This window comes from Agelaius tricolor, unplaced genomic scaffold (genome assembly GCF_023055355.1).
Source record: "Agelaius tricolor isolate 1412-34295 unplaced genomic scaffold, bAgeTri1.0.p SCAF_13, whole genome shotgun sequence".
Classification (NCBI taxonomy): Eukaryota; Metazoa; Chordata; class Aves; order Passeriformes; family Icteridae; genus Agelaius; species Agelaius tricolor.
In genome coordinates, this window is record NW_027269273.1 from 16,231,790 (window position 1) to 16,250,598 (window position 18,809).

At 36.8% G+C, this 18,809-nt stretch overlaps 1 protein-coding gene across 2 annotated transcripts in view; it reads right to left on the minus strand.

The window, feature by feature from the left end:
- The window catches only part of ADK (adenosine kinase), a 269,519-nt gene that overhangs the window by 145,830 nt on the left and 104,880 nt on the right, over positions 1-18,809 (minus strand). For both annotated transcript variants that reach the window (XM_071438863.1, XM_071438865.1), the window contains exon 5: positions 995-1,167. In XM_071438863.1, coding sequence (XP_071294964.1) covers positions 995-1,167 — 173 coding nt within the window. The remainder of the gene's footprint in view (positions 1-994; positions 1,168-18,809) is intronic.

Sequence of the window (18,809 nt, forward strand, 5' to 3'; positions counted from 1 at the left end):
GCTATCTCACCTTAATAAATTCTACTAACTCCTGATACTGCTTTGAAAAGCAAGGAGTAGGTCCTCAGGACCAATGGCATTGAAAAACACAGAGAGAAACCAAAAAGGATAATGACAGATGTTTTTATCTTATTCTGAGCCAAAAAGAAAATATTCTTTAGGGTAACTGATGCAATTTTCATTATTGATTCGGTATGTAGTATCAGAAAATTTAAATATTGTCAGAAGTCAGGGAGGGCTGATGTGTGCCAGTAATGTCTCAAAATTAAGGCTAAACTGATTGGCTGCTTTGAAATCTCTAAACAAATTGTCAGAAGGTAATCAGCAAAGAAGTAGAATACAAGTTCAAGAGTTCTGAGTAGAGGGTGAAAGAATAAAGCAAAGGGCCATGCTCAAGAAAAATTAAGAGCAAAAAAGTAACAAATAAAAACATGAAAGAAATTCAGAAAAAATTCGTAAAACATAGACAAACAGAATTATAGGTACTAGAAGAATTTCTCAAAAAGTGCAATAGCAAAACAAAAAGTTTTTTTCTTGTATAAAATCAAATTAACCCTTTCAATCTGGTTATATCCAGCAGCTATTAGCATATAGCTAAACTCAGTATCACCTGAGGCATATTCCTGATTTGCAAATCAATTATAAACCTTATATACCAATCAGCTTCCACATAGGCTGCACAAACATAGTGTTAACCAACTGCTGTCTTGCACATATTTCCTTTCTCCAGAGCAAGTGGAAGCTATCAAGTTCAGGAAGAAGTAGTCTGTTATTATCTCACACTTTCTGGCCACAATACAACTGCTGTTCTCTCAAAGTATATTAATACTGCCCAGCCCCAAACTACGGCCTAGGCAGTCCTGTGTCTCAAACCAGTGCTAATACTTTATCATTCAAATCACAATTTTTCAAGGCTGGATACTCCAAGCAAATTAGGCTACATTCACTAGGCCAACTGCATTTGTACCTTCAGAAGATATCAAAAGCCCCTGACCTGTTATCACTAGTGATGCAGGCAGCACAGGTTCCTGTTGGCTCTTCACTCTGCTCATAATAATGGGCATCCACATGAGCTTCCTCAGCCTTCTTCTTCAAGATCTCTCCAAATTTATCTTTGCCAATGCATCCGAAGAAAGTTGCAGCTTTGTGAGGTTTCTGAATCATCCACTGCAAATTGGCAGAAGAAAAAAAACAAACCACAAAACAAAGTTAACATATCTGGTATATTATTTTTTCCATTTTTTCTCTCCACTCACCATATTTAACTCTATGCCTACATTTTGACTTAAAGAACACTTGTATGCCTGAAGTAAGAAACATCTTGTAAATCAAAGGAGAAAAGGGCAGAAAAGAAAACAAAATTTACCCTTAATGATCCCACTGAGCCTGTAACACCTAATGTAAAACCTAAATAAACATAGCTCATGATAAATAAAATACATTAGTATGTTTTTACAAGGTATACAAAAAGAAGTTTCCTTGCTCAAAGGAGTTGCCTCTAAACTTACTCTAAATCAAGCAACATACAGTATCTTCAAAGAAAAACTGTAGAAAATACAAAAGAAAAAAGGAAAAAAATAGTCCACAAAACCCCTCCAAACATACAAAATAAATAAAAAGGGATAGCATGTAAGAAAAGACATTTGAGAAACATAAGCAACATTATGCAACATTCATAATATACATAAAAGCTAAGTGGTACAGAAAAAATCATTTTGACTAATATTTAATTGCATGCAAAAAGGAAATGCTCCCTCTTTACACTGTTAAACCACACATGAAAGTATCTAATCTCCAACTTTACTAAGAGCAGCTCTGTCACTTGAATTGTAAAGAAAGAGAGTAGATGCACAACATTGCTAAGGTGCCAGGTTATTTCATAAAGTTTTCCTTTTATTAATAAAAAATGTATCATTCAGCTGTAAACATAACTCCATTTTGTGCTAAGTTGAAAACCAGCATTTATCAGCAACGTGAAATCAAGAGTGAATCAAAAAAATAAATGTGAAGAAACAATCATAGGCCCTACTCTGCTGGTGGTGAGTCAGCCAACTGAAGTCATTATAATTCATTCTAATTACAGTCAGCAAGCTTATCCACTCAATCTATAGTATGAATTAAAGGCTACAGCAATTTTCTGCTATACTAAAACCCTACTTATAATTGTTTCCTAATCAAGATTTAAATAAATGATAATGTCTCCATTACAAAGCAGCATTAGTGGTAGCTGTGGGTTGTAGAAAGGTCAAGTAACTAAGTTGCAAATACATACTTAGTCACATCTTTATTACTACCAGCTCCAGAGGGAAGAGCAAGAGAGGAAAAAAAATAAACCTTTGGTCATGTGAAGTCTTTATTAATAAGAGAATGGTGGACAAAAGTTGCCAGGTCTCTTTGTTACAGCAATTTTGAATAAAGTTTAAGGAAAAAAAAGATTTTATCATCCAATGGTGGCAGCATTAAATCTCTCATTCATGAAATGCATATGCTCTGCTTATCCATTCCATACCATTCTAACATAAATTAAGAAAACCCCTAATAAGAGAGTTAATACATTTCATACAATGATATCAATTATATCCTTGTATTTGACACACCTTTGCACATGCATAATTTGCATTTGCACGGTGTTCATTTAGGATGTCTCAGGAACAATATACCTTTGTATTTGGAGGTATGATAAAGTGGAACAGATAATTTAAAAAGATGAAATGTGCTGTGACCATCTGTAAGCAAATATGGAACAAATTTCCACACGGGTAAGAACAGAAGTACCTAAAGGTTTGTGCCCCATGCAAGCATGCTTTACTGTCACAAATAACAAGAATTAATAGAGATCACTATGAACAACATTTATCAAAGAATCAAACCCAAAAATATCTTCAAAAATATAAGACTTCAAACTGCACTTTAGGCTTAAAACATTTTATCATATGATGTTACTTTATACAAAAAGTCTGACAACATTTATAGCAGTAGTAACTAATATTTCACATAGATCTCTGAAAAAAGAATTCCCATTCAAGTTTTGGCTATAGGCACCAGCTCAGTTTGAATCCAGATGTGATACATGCCATATATAAGCTGTCACAATCCTGATTTTAAATTTAAGTCAAGTTATATATGAGAATTAAAAGTCACAATCCAGACTTTCCTGAGATGAATCTCTGTATGTGGTGCAGACTACTTCTTCCATCAGCAGTTCTACTCATATTCATGATTATTTAAAATACAGTTATTATACAGGATACTCCCACTGTATAGGTATTATTTTCATTTGAGTATATGAGTTAAGCAACACTGAGGAAGATGGGAAAGCAGTTGAGCAGTGTTTCTGCACAGACCCTCTCATCACAGATCTCCAGTTACCAACAGTCCTTTGAATGATCTGCTCTTATTCCCACAATAATGCTGGTGAGGTGCTGTCAGCTGCAGAACTCGCCCAAGCTGATCCTCCTCTCCTCAGCTAAAAGGCTACATATTAGTAACAGTAAAAGCTGACATCACATTCCAGACTTGATGAAACTGAACGATAGAAGCATCTCTGTGGTACACCACTGAAGTTGCACCTTGTGGAATGAGGCACAGCAGGCATCTTTTGCATACATGTGAAAAAAAAAACCAGAGGTTTTTAATTTGACCCAGAACTTGATTTTAAGTTTCAATAACCTGATATGAAAAAACAGGTTTCTCTGGGCTATTTCACACACTGTTATTAGTGACTCCAGCTAAAACATTCTAAATGGGAATGGGAGTCAGTCATCAGGAGATGTTTATCATTGTGAAGCAGCCAGGCAGCCTTACAGCCAGTATCATATGCAGGCCAATAATAAACTGGACACATTAATGCCATGTATATGGTTATAGAGACTGAAAATTAGTTTTATAGATTTATGTGAAATAGAAGATTTAATTGAATGAAAAAGACTCTCAACAGAAACAGAAAGCGACCCAGCTCAGCGGGAATCAGCATAATGAGTTAATTATCCAGGGCTTGGCTAGGCAGAGGCAGCTACTAACAAACTGTATTGACAGTCTGGTCAGGAGAGGTTGGCACCTGGCCACACCATGAATTCTCACCAGCACCCAAGGGAATTTGAGGCTGCTAATGGACCAAAGACAGAAGTGTCAAAAGTAGGAACTTTTCATGAAAGAACACGACAGCCTCAGGACTGGGGTATCACAAAGAAAACTCAAGGAGTGGTTTATGAAATCTAATGTGTTTCTCTGCTCTGAAGTTTTCTTCTGTCAATACACCTTGGACATCAGGTACACACAAGGACAGGTCCTGACCTTTTCAGTTAGCATAAACATCTGTGACAGAGAAAGGAGCACAGGAAATAGAACACCTTTCAGACTTCTCTTGAGTTAAAGAGATGGCATTTTCCTCACATTTTTGTTGCATGCACTCTGATGAATGCAAAGAAAAAAAAAATTGAAATTAAAGTTATATTTATGCCTTGCCTTTAGCACAAACCTGTCTTAAAATTCAGCTGATTTAAAAATAAGCATAGTCTAATATTAGGTTGATCTAATATTCCTACAGACACATTATTTCTTACAATCAAACACTGAGGCCAGTACTTGCAAAAGAAGCCAGCACCCTGGCTGCTCCAAGACACATGAGGGTAACAAAATACTTCTCTCCTTATTTTCATGAGGTTAACTTGGGTTCACAGTAGCAGGACTATCTGTTCATGTGATTTTTGATGATCAGAGTTGAAGAAGATGAACTCTCTGGCAAGCTTTAGCTATCAGAGAAGTGTAAGAACCTTTGTGTTCCAGGGAGTGGGTGGTAATTGCAGAGAACAGCACCATCTTTTCTTGCAAGATGTTGAGATGCCAAGAAAACTTGGTAACAAGAAAAGCTTCTGAAAAGTTGTGACTTTGTGAGACTGCCTGGAGTGAACTATGTCATACTCTTTCACTTCCTCAGACTCGAAGATGTCGTACACCTATTTCCCACTTTTGTCTGATTAGAAAATGGCTTTTGGAAACAACCTTTCTCCTTTCTTCTGAGTTATAGAAGCACTCCTAGAAGCACTTCTAACACTAGAAGTGACTTGACTTTGATTGGGTACTCAGTGCTGCCTTTTGAAAAGCAATATCCCTCCACAAACCCCCCCCCCTCCCCCCAAAAAAAAGAAAAGGCCCCTTCATATTATGTGAAAGAAAATCAGTGGCCTTATACAATTAGAGAAAGGGAAAGTTCTTAACTTGGAATTTCCCAGGCTTATGCTATTTATCTTGAGAATACCCTGCTTCTGCCACAGGAGCAGAATCCAGCATGCCCTACCACAACACTTGATCTGCATTTGAAACTTTTCTTTGCTGTTCTTGCAAAGTTCATTGTATTGGAGGACCCCACTAATTTACCTCACTGTCTTCAGTGGCAAAGACACTTTCCTTGCTAAAGGAGAGTTTTCTTCTGCTGGGTCTCAGTACACATTACCATAAGACTTAAAAAAGAAACATCCTACAGATCCTAGAGCAGCTTTATAGCCTTCTGTCTATAACAAAGATCCTTCAGAAATTATTTCATTTTACTCCAACTCTCTGCTTTGCTTTAAGTGCCACCATTAACTGGACAACACTGATAACTGGAACAAGAAGGATGATGAAGACACTCACAACCACATTGTTCTCTGCCTGAGCTCCTGAATTAATTTTTTAAGTGGCAGCTAGTAGTGCATTTCCACATCTGTCAGTCATCTTAAACTAACAACGCCAAAGCATCCAAAGCTTTGCTTAGACTGACATACCTTCTCTGCACATCGGAGTTTTCAGCTGTGGACTTGAATCCCAAATGCCTAGGAACTGACAACACAACAGGAAGCATTATGCCCCTTCACAGTGAAGGATCTTCAAAACTCATTAACACTGAATACAGACATCTGAAGTGCATCTGAAGTACGATATTTGAAGTTGGACTCTTCTCTGCATGACCTGTCAAATCTGATCTTATTTTAAATTGCAGTTCACAGAAGAGAGGACTCCAAGGACTAAAATTAGCTAAGATTTAACATGCCTGCTAAAATCTAAACTAAACAATGTGAGCAACTACTAATGAAGTGTAAATCAAAACAGGAATGGAGTATCACTTATTTTTATATTCTACATTTTAGAATGAGTCCATATATTTTTCAAAAAGTTTTACCTGTCTGTTGTGTACCAACTGTGTCCCTGTGATGTCCAACCACCAATATATAGACAGTCCATTCAATACCTGTCCATCAAAACCTCTTTGAAATACTTTTAGGAATATTTTAGATGTTAAAGGAAATTAAATCACAACTCATCTTAGATGGCTATATAAAATGAGAACACATGGGATCAAAAATCAAATAATGTATCTTAAAAACTCAGAAGCCTGATAATATGCAAACAATACTAAAAAAAGAAAGTGTCACTGTTCCAAGTGAGCTCACTTATTTGTTGTGTATGATATGATTCACCTAGGGCTCAAAAAGAATGCAATAGTCTGTTACCACTGCACATTTAATTTCACATTCATTTAAAATCCCTAGTATGGTGGGGTAACCCCAGCCAGCAGTTAAGCCTCCACGCAGCAACTCTCTCAATCCTCCCTCTTGGAGGGATAAAGGAGAGAATGAGAAGTGCAACAGTGGGAAAAAAACCCACAAGGCTCAAGAAGAAACGATGCAAAGACATTCAGTCACTACCTTCCATCAGCAGATTGATGCCCAGGCACTGTCTGAGCCCATGGCCACTTGGAAAAACACCCCCTCCCTTCCAGTTTTATTGCTGGCCATTTTCTATGTAGCCTGGATTATCTCCTTGGTCAGCTGTCCTGACTGTGTCCCTTCAAAACTTCTTTCCCTCTACACAGTCTACTTGCTGGGGGCAGCAGAGTGAAAAAAACAGAAGGCCTTGATGCTGTGCAAGCACTGTTCAACAATAGCTAAAACATTGCTGTGTTAAATAACATTGTTTTGGTGACCAACCTAAACCACAGAACCATATGGGCTGCTATGAAAAATTAACTTCATCCCAAGCAGACCCAGTACACCTAACTCCAGAATCACTGTTATGAGACAACACCAGCAAGACCCTGGGAGACAGATGAGTTACTACAGTTTCTTCCAATACCTTTGCAACTTTCTTCCTTTCTCTTATTTTTGTTGATGGATTTTTAAACATGGCAACAGCTATTATCACATAGTGGCCATTTAAGAAAAAAAATGGGAAAAGGAAAAAATAAGCTTATCTTTATAAAAGCAGGCTTGTGAAAAGGAGCCCCATGTCCTGTACAGTAATTCTTCCACCATTAGCTGAAGCTGCCAAATCTTGCATGAGGAAGTGATATTGTTAAAATGCATGACAACACCCTCAAGCAACTTCCAGTCAAATTAGATAAAAGTGATAACATTTTTTTAAGGAAATGACTATTTAAAGCCTTGCAGTGAGACCAATATCTAAATCTTTTCAGCGTTTGGCTCAACATGTCCGATACAAATCCCTGCACAGGAACATCTATTAGTTTTAACATGGTGCCACAAGAGCCTTTTGCTACAGCTTTTCAAATTAAGATGCCTATCAAAATATTAATCATTCAGGAGCAGAACTTCATTCACTTCCACATTTATAAACAAATTTAACAAACAACCTCTAAAAAAAATTCAATAATCCAAATAACTATTTTCAGTGGTGCTATTCTTTTGTATTCCATTTCCTATTCATCATTGCTCTTCATGTGCTTGCTCACTGTTTTATTTTTAGTCTAGCTTGTAAGCTTCTTGCTGTACAAAGATATTTTGTGTAATTAAACACGTAGTAGCCATATCCCAAAGTTTCAATGTGACCAAAAGCAAGCTGCTTTTTTTACTGCTCCCTTTAAGTAACACTTAAGTCCAATATACCCTACTCCATCACACTCTTATGCTGTATTTATAATGTTACAGTTCAAACACCTCAAGTGCTGCAGCCTCTCTTCTGCAGGTTAATTTATGTTATCTGAGGCCACAGGCAGAATGTCTCCTGCAAGGCCTTACAAGGCACACAACTGAGACATAGCTGGCCTTGTGTCCTATTCCCATTTAAAGGGCAGAGTCACCAACCACGGCCCCACTGCCTGATCTGATGTGTCACCCCCATCCTCAAACTCTGTGCATTCCCTTCCCAAAACCAGGTAAAAGATGACAGACCTACAGAACATGGCTGGTCACACCAGTTCTTCATCACTGTCACAGATGACAGCTACTTGAAGGGTATCACAACAGAAAGAATTCCAGATTTACTTCTGGACTCTTCTGCAGCTGTTTCAGTGTATACAATTATTTATTTAAAAAATCACCAATATTGCAAAGCTGTGCATGAATTAAGGATTAAGAGCATCTTTATTAGTAAAAGAAATCAAAATATACCAACATCCTTCTTGAGGACTGGGTGTGAAATAATGAAAAGTGGCAAATAAAGTACAACATAGAGTGTTGTTCCTCTCTGGTCAGAAGCAGAGGTATTCAGATGTGAATAGAAGGATATAAAAACCATGAAAATGGATCACACCCAGGTATAGTAAGAAAGGCTCACTGGGCAACTGTAAGGTACTGTTAACAATCCCTCAGCCTACTCTACTCGTAAAGAATTAGCACTTCAAATAAATTTTAAAAGTTGATAAGCAATTTAAAAATACCTTAAATTCTCCAGCATAAAACACTGTATATGTATTTAGATACTACTGCAGAAGTGAAGCTGATGCTGGTGAAAAGTGACATTTTTAGGATATTTCATGTATGATTTTGCATATCTGTAACAGAAAAACAAAACTTCCTTTTCAAAACCCATGCATATGTCAGCCACACTCCCCTGCTAAATGATGTGCAGTCTCAATGAATACAACTACACTCATAAAAGGACAGCATAAAATCCACAAGTGGTGAGACTTCTTTCATTGTCTGGCAGCACAGAATTCACATAGCACAAACTGTAAACAGCTGCCTATCAGCTTCTATCAGCAACAGTGTCAAAAACAGATGGCAAAGGTCAAGTCAAAGTTTATTGACAATGATGAACTTGGACAACCTCTATTAAATTACTTCTTCCTTTAAGGTGTATGTGATCAAAGCAGCAGAGAGATTTTCACTCAGTCACATAACAAGCTATTTGTTGAGATTGAAACATCTGGTCAATATCTTCTAACACTGCAATTTCATGCACAGTTAGCAATAGGGTACATTTCTTTTCTTCTTCTTACAGGGTCCATAAGGGTGGCACATATGGCTGATCATTTCATTCAAAAAGGTTTCAATTCCAGGCATTACATACAATTGTCTCTATGCTTTATAGTATTTTAAGTCTACCTACCATAGTTTTCCATCATCGCTGCTGTCTGCTCTACTCTTTGCTATAAAAGCCCACAAATATGACAGAGCACTTAAAGCTTAAAAGCTTTTGACTACTGGAGTTAGAAAGCAGTAAAGGCAAGGGAGTTTTTAAAGTGGCAGGTCTTCATCTATTTGTTGTCAAGAATTCCCAGTGCATTAAACTATTTACCAAAGCTCTCGTAATACAGATTATAATTTTTGTTGTAATAGCAAACCTTTCATTTTTAAGGCATGCCAGAGCAATTGGAAAACACCCTTTTTACTAATTTATAAACTATTATACATTTTACAAACATAACATACATCGTATTTCACGAAAATGCATGCTAGCTATAAAAATTGGACGAAACATAAATCCTATTTCTCAATCTGAAGTAGGAAAAAGACACTAAATGCTATCTACCCCAAAGGCTAAAAAATGCTTGCCTTTAAAATTATGCATCTATGTTGCCACAGCAACAAGTACTGGATAATGTAAAATGTACTTCACCCTTCCATTTCTAAATCCCAATCTTTTTGGACAAAGAATGAAGGAGGGCTACTTGCAAACCTGCCTACACAAAGTACATTTCAAAGAATTTGCCTTTACTACTAAACAACCTTCTCTTTTATTCCGTGAATATTTGATTTCCACATCTTGTTCCCACAGTGACTGACTCCAAGTAGTATTTGAACCATAGAAGTTTACCTGGCAGTTGTAGGAAGACACCAATTCTAAAACTCTTTACTATAAGGATGCATCGTCCCCAGATGTTGCACCAAAGGCACAATGGAGGCCTGGGCTAGGAAGGAAAGTGGTAGATAATCTCCATAAGGGAAAAATGTATAAAATTCTTGAACAGAGACATCCCTGAGATGTCACTGAAGATGCCTCAGGAGTTTGTTGACTTTTAGCACGATGGCATCTCTTCAGGAAATCTATTCTGAAGGAATGGGACATAACCTAGATGTAACAACAACAACCAAACAAAAATCCAACCAAACAAACAAAACCAAAGCCAAATAAAACAAAACCAGGATAGTTCACTAGAAACTGACAGGTTTCACGTAAATGCCAGGATACAGCTTGTAGGTAACAGAGCATCTTATTAGGTTGCAAACATGAGCCTATCTAAGAGCCTGTCACCCCATGCCACAAAGACAGACAATCCAGTCAGGAAAGCAACCAATTACACCATCTAGCACTAACAGCATCAGTGTAGAAATTAAGTAATTAGCCAGATTTTAACTGGGTTTTTTATTAAAAGTTCAAAACAGGGAAGGTTTCAGGAGCTCAAAACAAATTGAGAACTGATGGGATTAGCACTACTGAATTGCAATATCTTTCCAAAGAAACAGAAAACCATCATACCCACTAGCGAAGAGTACAAATTCAGCCTCAACTTTATCATATATATCCAGTAAGGCTTACAGCATTGTGGTGGAGCATTCCATCTAAGCTGATATGGAGTTTATTTCTTCCAGAGTTAATAAACAAGCTTCTCCAAAAGAGAATAGGAGAAAAGAAATTTTTTAAAAAAGATTAACATAGGGTGTCTTCCCTCTAACTTCAAAGCTTTCTCTTACTGGACTATGAGCCCTCTTAAAGACCAACTCAAAACATTGGAAAGGAGATATTAGGCTTTGAGTCGATCCTTTTAGGAATTAGAATTTCAGGATTGGCCTCTCCTAATTGTTGTACCATATACTTCATCCACAGTTCCACATGGAAATGCTCCCCCTCCAAAGTTCAATATTCTTAAGGAATGATCCCTCTTCTAAGAAAGAAAAATGTCAATCAACTGAAAAATTACTGCCTCAAGACTGGCAAATCCCAGAAAAGCCTTTGGATTCCTCATGTGTGACTTCCAACCACATTTAGTTGGAAATGTTCTGTGTCCACCAAACCTGTGACTGGAACAGCCCAAGCTGAGATTCCAGGGGAATACTGGTCCACAGTGTGCACGTGAACAATGCTTTGGAGAACTCATACACACTCTCAAAAATATTAAAACTGCCATAGTATTCCCAATGGGAAGTACTCCCTCAAAATTAGATTGTTTGGTTATCGAAGCAAATCCATTAAGTTCACTGCAATGTGTACAAACAGAGGTGTCTTTAATAGTTCAGGAAAGAACAAGAAACTTTGGATAAAGAATGCATTTTCACATTTCTAACAGCTTTTTATTCTGGTACCAGTCAGATACAAAATGAAGACAGGATATAAACTGCACAGCTCCTTTCTTATTGTCTCTGCTCCTGTAACATTGGGAATTCTGCACAGATGTCTCCAGGAGAAACAACATGGAAATTTTGCAGCCCAATGCAGAGAACTTCTTCAAGCCCTTCTGTCAGATGCTTCTGCATTCACGTAGGGGAGACATGGCATGTGACTCCTCCACTGCAGTTAATGTTAGCCATTCACATAAATAGATGGAGCTTTATTCTAGTCACCAATAACTGAATGGCAGAAAACTTATTTTTACTATTTCTTAAGCATACAAATACTGTATTTTATCTGTTCCAATCACAAGAATCTCTTTTTGCAAGTTTTGTCCATAATGTCTTTAGATTTGCTGTGGAGGTACAACCAATGCTTTTACCAATTTAATTTAGGAGAATTTCTATTTGCCGCAAACTAAAAGACATCCCATTCTGATTCCCAAGGTACATTAAAAAATAGCAAAATAGATTTCTTTTAAACAGACGTATTTCTTCCCTCATGGTAATTTTTAGATTTCATTGTAACAAATCTAATTTTTTAAAAAAATTATTTTAACTAAATGTATTACAGAAGTCACATATAATTATTTGCAGTTGAAAGCAGCGCTTGACACTACCTGGATTTCTTGGCACATAGCTCAAACACTCCAGTAAGTTGAAATAATTTTCACAGAACAGATAATTTAGTTGCCAACTCCTGTGTACTTCTGAAAAAGAACTGCAAATTGCTCTTAAATTTGTTTTTTTCCTGAATTCAATCCCTGCTAAGGCACTTGACACTTTACTCCCACGATCATCTCCACCTCAACACTGAACTCCAAGACCCAATCTGGCAGGAATGGAAGGCAATGGAAAGCTTACATTTACTAAAATGCTGGTTTTGATTTGAAAAAAGAGTGTCAACTTCTTGGCCATTGGCTTAAAAAAAAAACCCACAGGGTCACACCTGATGAACTTCACCTTATCTTTGATATTACAGGAAATATTTTATTCACATATAAAATTAAAATCAACAAGAAAGGAGACAAACATACACCAAACACTGAGAAGATGCTTTGCTAGCAACTGTATATTCCTGATCCAGTTAATATTCTTTGAGTCAGGTCTATTTTGAAGTTAACACCTTCCTTTTCCGATTTCTTCTGAGAATCTGGAAAGCCCTGGCCCACTTGGGATCTCAATTAGTCCAGTTTTACAAGGATGTCTTAAAATACTACAGGCAACTGATCCTTTAACTATAGGCAAAAACAGCAGCTCCGAAAATGTGCTTGTTTCTATCCCTCAAATTCACAGATTTTGAATTATTTGCAGGGACCAAGGGGGTTATCTGTATTTTGGAATGCATGCTATTGATGAAGATTGTACTATAAGGGTGAAATGTGGATTCACAACTAAATTCAAAAGGCAAGAGTTGGAAGGGCCGCCACACAAGAAAAAACAAACTAAACCAAACCATTCCTTCCCCAAAAGGCAGAATCAGAAATATTTGCAGAAGGTACTGTTTTCCAAAACATACTCTAGGACTAGAGTAGCTTCTACTAGTATCACAGGCAATAACTGTTACAAAAAATTTTAAAAAAATTGAAAAATCTTGTGGCCAAAATTTGGTGTGACATACTCTGGGCCTGTACATGTCATAGAGGACAGTCAATGCTATTGAATGAGACAGAAATCCTCAGCTGATGCATTGGTAATAGAAGAAATTCGGTAAATTGAATTTTATAATAAATCTGTCATAAAATATCTCCATCTGAGTCCATTTACTTTTTAAAGAAGTATTTTTAGGTATGCCTTATAGAAGAAGACAAAGACCAGTCTAAGCAATAATGTCATTCAGCAAACAGTTGTTTTCTGTTCAGGGAAACTTTCAGCAGCACCATGTAAGGCAACAGCCCCATAGCCCCATACCCTGCTTGCACTGGCTGCGGGGCATGCCAATTGTGAGCCCTCAACATCCAGCATGGACAACAGCATGTACTTCATGTCAAACTCTAACAGTACATGTGTTCATTAATTTGGATCTAGACTTAGTTTTCATTACTCTGGTATTTTGTATCATTTTCTGTACAGCACAAAATCTATTCTATTGGAAGTTCGTAAGTATAATTTGTATTTAACTTAACATCTGTGGAAAACTAAAATCAAGGGATTTTGGACTGTAAGTATCTTGACATACCTCCCTTTCAGAAAGACAGAAACTGCAACATCATTTAAAGGCTTCCTTCTTGAGTTTTTTTATCTTACCATTATTTTTAGCTGCTATATTAATAGTAATTACATCATTAAATGATTTCCCATCAATAACAACTTGTAATTCTATCTATTTATTCACTTCTGAGGAACACAGTAGATTAGAAGGCTGTTAAAATGATAACCTGACATAAAATTCAAATTTGCTTTTTTTTAAATACATCATGCAAGATACAGAAATGCTTCTTAAAACAGAAGCACCAAAGTAGCTTCAGGCAGCCTCTGTACAAAAAAATGCTAATGCATTAGAAGATATGACTCAACAGCAACAACAACAAAAAAAAAATCTATCTAAACTTCATTAAGAGGAGAATCTGTCAATAAATCAACTGTAAGATAAGGACAAGTTTCAATATTTATATATACCAGCTATAATGACTATAAAACTGTTTCCTTTATGCAAAAGCTAACAAGTTATTACACAAAAGGTGAACTCATTAGTCCCTATTTTTAATTTTCCAGATCAAATCCCTATCCATTTCAGATGCTTTTAACCTAAAAGCCTATTTTCTGCTCATACTTATTTGAGTGGAATGTGATTGATATCAGTGGGATTACCCCAGTATGCATTAAAAGAGAATTTGGTCCTATTATCTTAATTCTGTTGGTAAATTGTTAGTTGTTCTACACAGTGTACTACCACTCAAAATTAGGTCCTCAGGATGGAAAGACATTGCTACATTAGTTGGCTGTGAGGACATTAATTAGTAACCATAAAGCAATCTGAAACCAAGTAGACCAGATCAATGCCAGATGCTGGTATGAAAGTTCTCCCTATACATATGATTTCAAAGGCAGCATCACCACTTTTTATTTCTAAGAAAATACAAACACATTTCTTTTTACCAGCTGAGGTACAAAAGCTACTTTAACTAAATCAAAGCAAATTAAAATAAAAAAGAACAAGTTGAAATTAAGTTAGACCACCCAAATACTAACAAAAATTATTTCTGCAGATCCGTTATTTAAACAACATTCGTCCCTTCAGCAACATGACATAACCCACACTCTGAAAAATGCCATATTACTATGGCATAAAAACAACTGGGGATAATACAACAATGTGATTATTCTTATTTTGAGGCAGTCTAGAAGGACTGGACAACTGCTACTGAAATCTAAAAGCCACCCATGACTGGCCAGTAGCAGCAGTGGCCAGTGACAGCAGATACCCAGGTTTATCAAGAGCATTCCTATACTCACAGTTTCCTTTAACACATATGAGTGTACAGCAGTGCCCTATGCATAGATGGTATGAGATGACCAGGATGGGTTCCCTCTCTAGCACCTCACTCTCCAGGGAGAAGGTATGGATTGTGTATTGTCACCTCATCACACCATCTGACCAGGGACTAGTTACTATCACCACCATGATAGTAACTAGTTACTACTAACTATTTAGTTACTGTTAGTAACTAGATAGTAACTAGTAACTAGTTACTATCACCGCCTTGTTTAAGGCAAAAGGAAGTATATTTTTATATATTATATATATTTTTATATATTTAAGGCAAAAGGAAGTATATATTTTATATATTTTCCAGAAAAACAAACACAGATGTCACAAAAGGACAGGCTGATTTTTATGAGACTAAAATCTGTTATGTATTGGTTTTCACATTAAATGAAATTTCAGAGGAGCATGACCACCATTACTAACTTCTCAGAGGGCCTGACAACTATTTGCATTTCAATTTAGCCTATTAAGTCGAATATTTCTAGTGATGAAATGCAACATGGTATGAAAAGTCTTCATTTCCAGACCTTCCCAGGTGTTTCCTGGAAATGGACATCCACTAGATTTTTGCTATACAAATAAATCTAGAGAGCAGACAAGAATTTCTTGAATTTGAACCACTTAACAAACCTTGATCTAAAATGATCACTTGGTCCTACCATAGACAAACACAAGGCAAATACTAAACCACATCCTCCTTCAAAGGGTAATGTTATCATCTTATTGCAGAAGTTCAATACCTGCTTGGTGATTTCTTATGGGCAACTCCTTACAGCACTGACTTCTCCTTCTTCACAGCACCAAAAACCTCCAGCTCTCTCCTCACCCAGCTACCCCACTCTTTTGTAGCACTCGTCTTCTTATTGGACACAGCTGTGGCCTGTTAAGGGCAGGCCTGTTCCTAACCTTTGGTGATTAGTACAGCTGCAACTCCTCAGGTGTGAGATTACCTTCTGCAATATTTTCTTACATTCTAGCCCTCCACCGGGTAAATTAGAAATGAACCCAAATTCAGCTAGTTCAAGTTGGTATCTTCAATAGCTGCTCCTCTTCCACCACCACTCCCAAACAGAGTTACAAAGGAATCAATAGCTTATAGCTAATCTTTGTTGAGAGACTGTGTGTCAATGCCTGCTGTGTCTAAATCCAGATTTATTAACTCTTAGGTTGCTTCCTCAAACAGCAGAAATAACTGCCAAAGTGAGGATTCCTTCTCAATTTAGTGATACTAAAAGCTCACCCTTTAGAGCAGTATTTTTGATGACTTGTCTCTCAACAATTCAGCTCCAGCCTCAGCATACTGTCTTCTAGAACTTGTTATGTGAGCCAAAATAAACACTTGATTTTTCCAAATTTTATCTGTTAAAATCCCAGTCTAACCCACTATTTTAACATTTTGGAAAGGTTAGGATGACAAATGTAGGAAAACAATGCTGTTGCAGTCATTCCTGCAATTAAATGACTTACAGCATTAATCATGTCAACTTTTTCTTTCTCTTTTTCTTTCTTTCCTCTGCTAAAAGCCAAAGAAGAATTCTTATGTCAAGAAATCGTATCCAATTTCCTTGCTAATCCATTATCCATTTTAAAAATTGCTCAAGCCAGAAGAAAAGATAGCAATGTTAAAAAATGAGAGCTAGACATATGACAAATCTTGGACTGTTTCAGAATGAGGCTTTAAAAAGACAACAACTCTGACAGTGCTGTAGGATGCACATGCAGAAGATACCAAAGTAGGGAGCTGCAAAAATCCTTTTTACCCTGGCCTTACCAGACATCACACACATCTAGACAACTCCCTGTGTTACAATAAGCTAATCTTCTACTTCCCCTCCTCAGAATAACAAAACCAAACCAAGCCTCCAACAAAAAACCAAACCAACCAAGCAAAAACCAAAACAAACCTCAACACCGATATAGAAGTCTAAGCTTTCTGCAACAGTGCTCTGGACTCCTTAAAAACAAAAACAAATACAGAAATCCTCTTAAATTGTTACTAATCTGTCTGTCCATGTTAAGCCAGTTTGCAGATAGCATGTTTAGAATTAGCAGATTGCATTCCTGTACACTAAGGAGGAACTGAAACTGAGAAAAGACATTTCTGGCAGAATTCTACAGCATATCAATTAATTGCCACAACTGGCAGTGTGCAGGGATAGATCCCACTGAGAGAGCATTAGCAACCTCTGTCAAGTACAGAGAAATCAGCTGATTTATGGAATTCCGACTAACACTGCACATGAAATTTCTAAGAGAAAAATCCTGAGTTTTGCTAAGATGGAAACTAGCTTAAAATAAAGAAGCAGTTATAACTACAGCACATATGGCTGAGCATTATACAGTCATTCAATATTTTGTCACTTTAACAGCATAAATACATCTCAAGATGTACCTTCTTTATTGTAATTCACAGCTATTGTACAGTCACCTTGTTATAGCAGGGGATTACTTCTTACTCACAATTGCATCACCGGAAGACCATGCTGACTTAACTGATTTCCCCTGTAAAAATTCTAGTTTTCTGTCTAGGAGAGTATGTCACCTCAAAACTTCCTATCATAGCTACTTGCAAAACAATTGCAAATTGTTCTACCTTGAACAACCTATTATTCCAAGACAAGGTCTCCTTGAACTGTACTAATGAGACAAATGTACCTGGAAGAGAACCAAGCTATTGTTACCATTACACGGATAAAATTTGTTCAGTCAATCACAATAAATTGTTCCCAGGCATGCATATAAAACTGTTCTGCTTTCATTAACACAGAGAAAATCTTCAGCATCCCCTAGAAATTTAAATGAAAGATGAGCACTGGGAAGCCATTATAAAGCAATTTTCCATTCCTGTGTTTTGTACCAAACTCCAGTGAAAGCGTAAAATTTGGTTCAGAAAAGATGGTAGATAATAAAGTACTTCAAGATTTATTATACTGTTTCATACCAAAAAGAAAAGAGATTCTGCATATTCAAAATGAAAATATTCACCTAAACCAAGCAATAAATACTCTACATAGAAATAGTATTATATATGCTATTTACTGTGTTCTGAAGACAGTATCTACCACAAGGCACAGTAAAGATGGAATTGCATCTAGTATTTAGAAAAAAAAATGAGTTCAAGTTGAACATTTGGAAGAATTTTTTCACTGAAAGGTTTATTAAGCACTGGAATGGGCTGCCCAGGGAAGCAGTAGAGTCCCCATCCCTGGAAGTTTTCAAGAAACAACATGGCAATTAGAGCTATGGTTTAGTTGTGGTGGTGGTGTTTGGCTGAGGGCTGGACTCAGTCTAGAGGTCTTTTTCAACCCTAATGATTCTGTGATTCTAAATATGCAGTCTGAGATCTGGATCACTCAGGGAACCCTTCTACACGAACACTAACAGAAGCTATGGTTTATCTTCTACACAAACTGCAGGGTGTTACTACCTATTGAGGAAAGAAAAAAATTCAAGCTAGTCTATCTATGAATCCATTTTTTGTTTCAGATCATGCTGCAATCAAGAAGGCATCCATATTTACTTTGAGATATTATTTGAAGTAACAGATGCATGGCAGAGAGAACAGGTTACAGAATTTCCAGAACAGCCAAAATAACTGGATTAGTTTGTGTTTGATAGTGGGGCTTAATATAGAGACAAACAAGAACTCCAACTACCTGTAACTATCTGACTCAACATACAGAGAATAGGGAAAAACCAAGCACAACATTATTAATACCAAATGGAGCAGCAGAAGGGGTTTGAATACATACCTCAGTGCTTCTCTCAGTTACAGT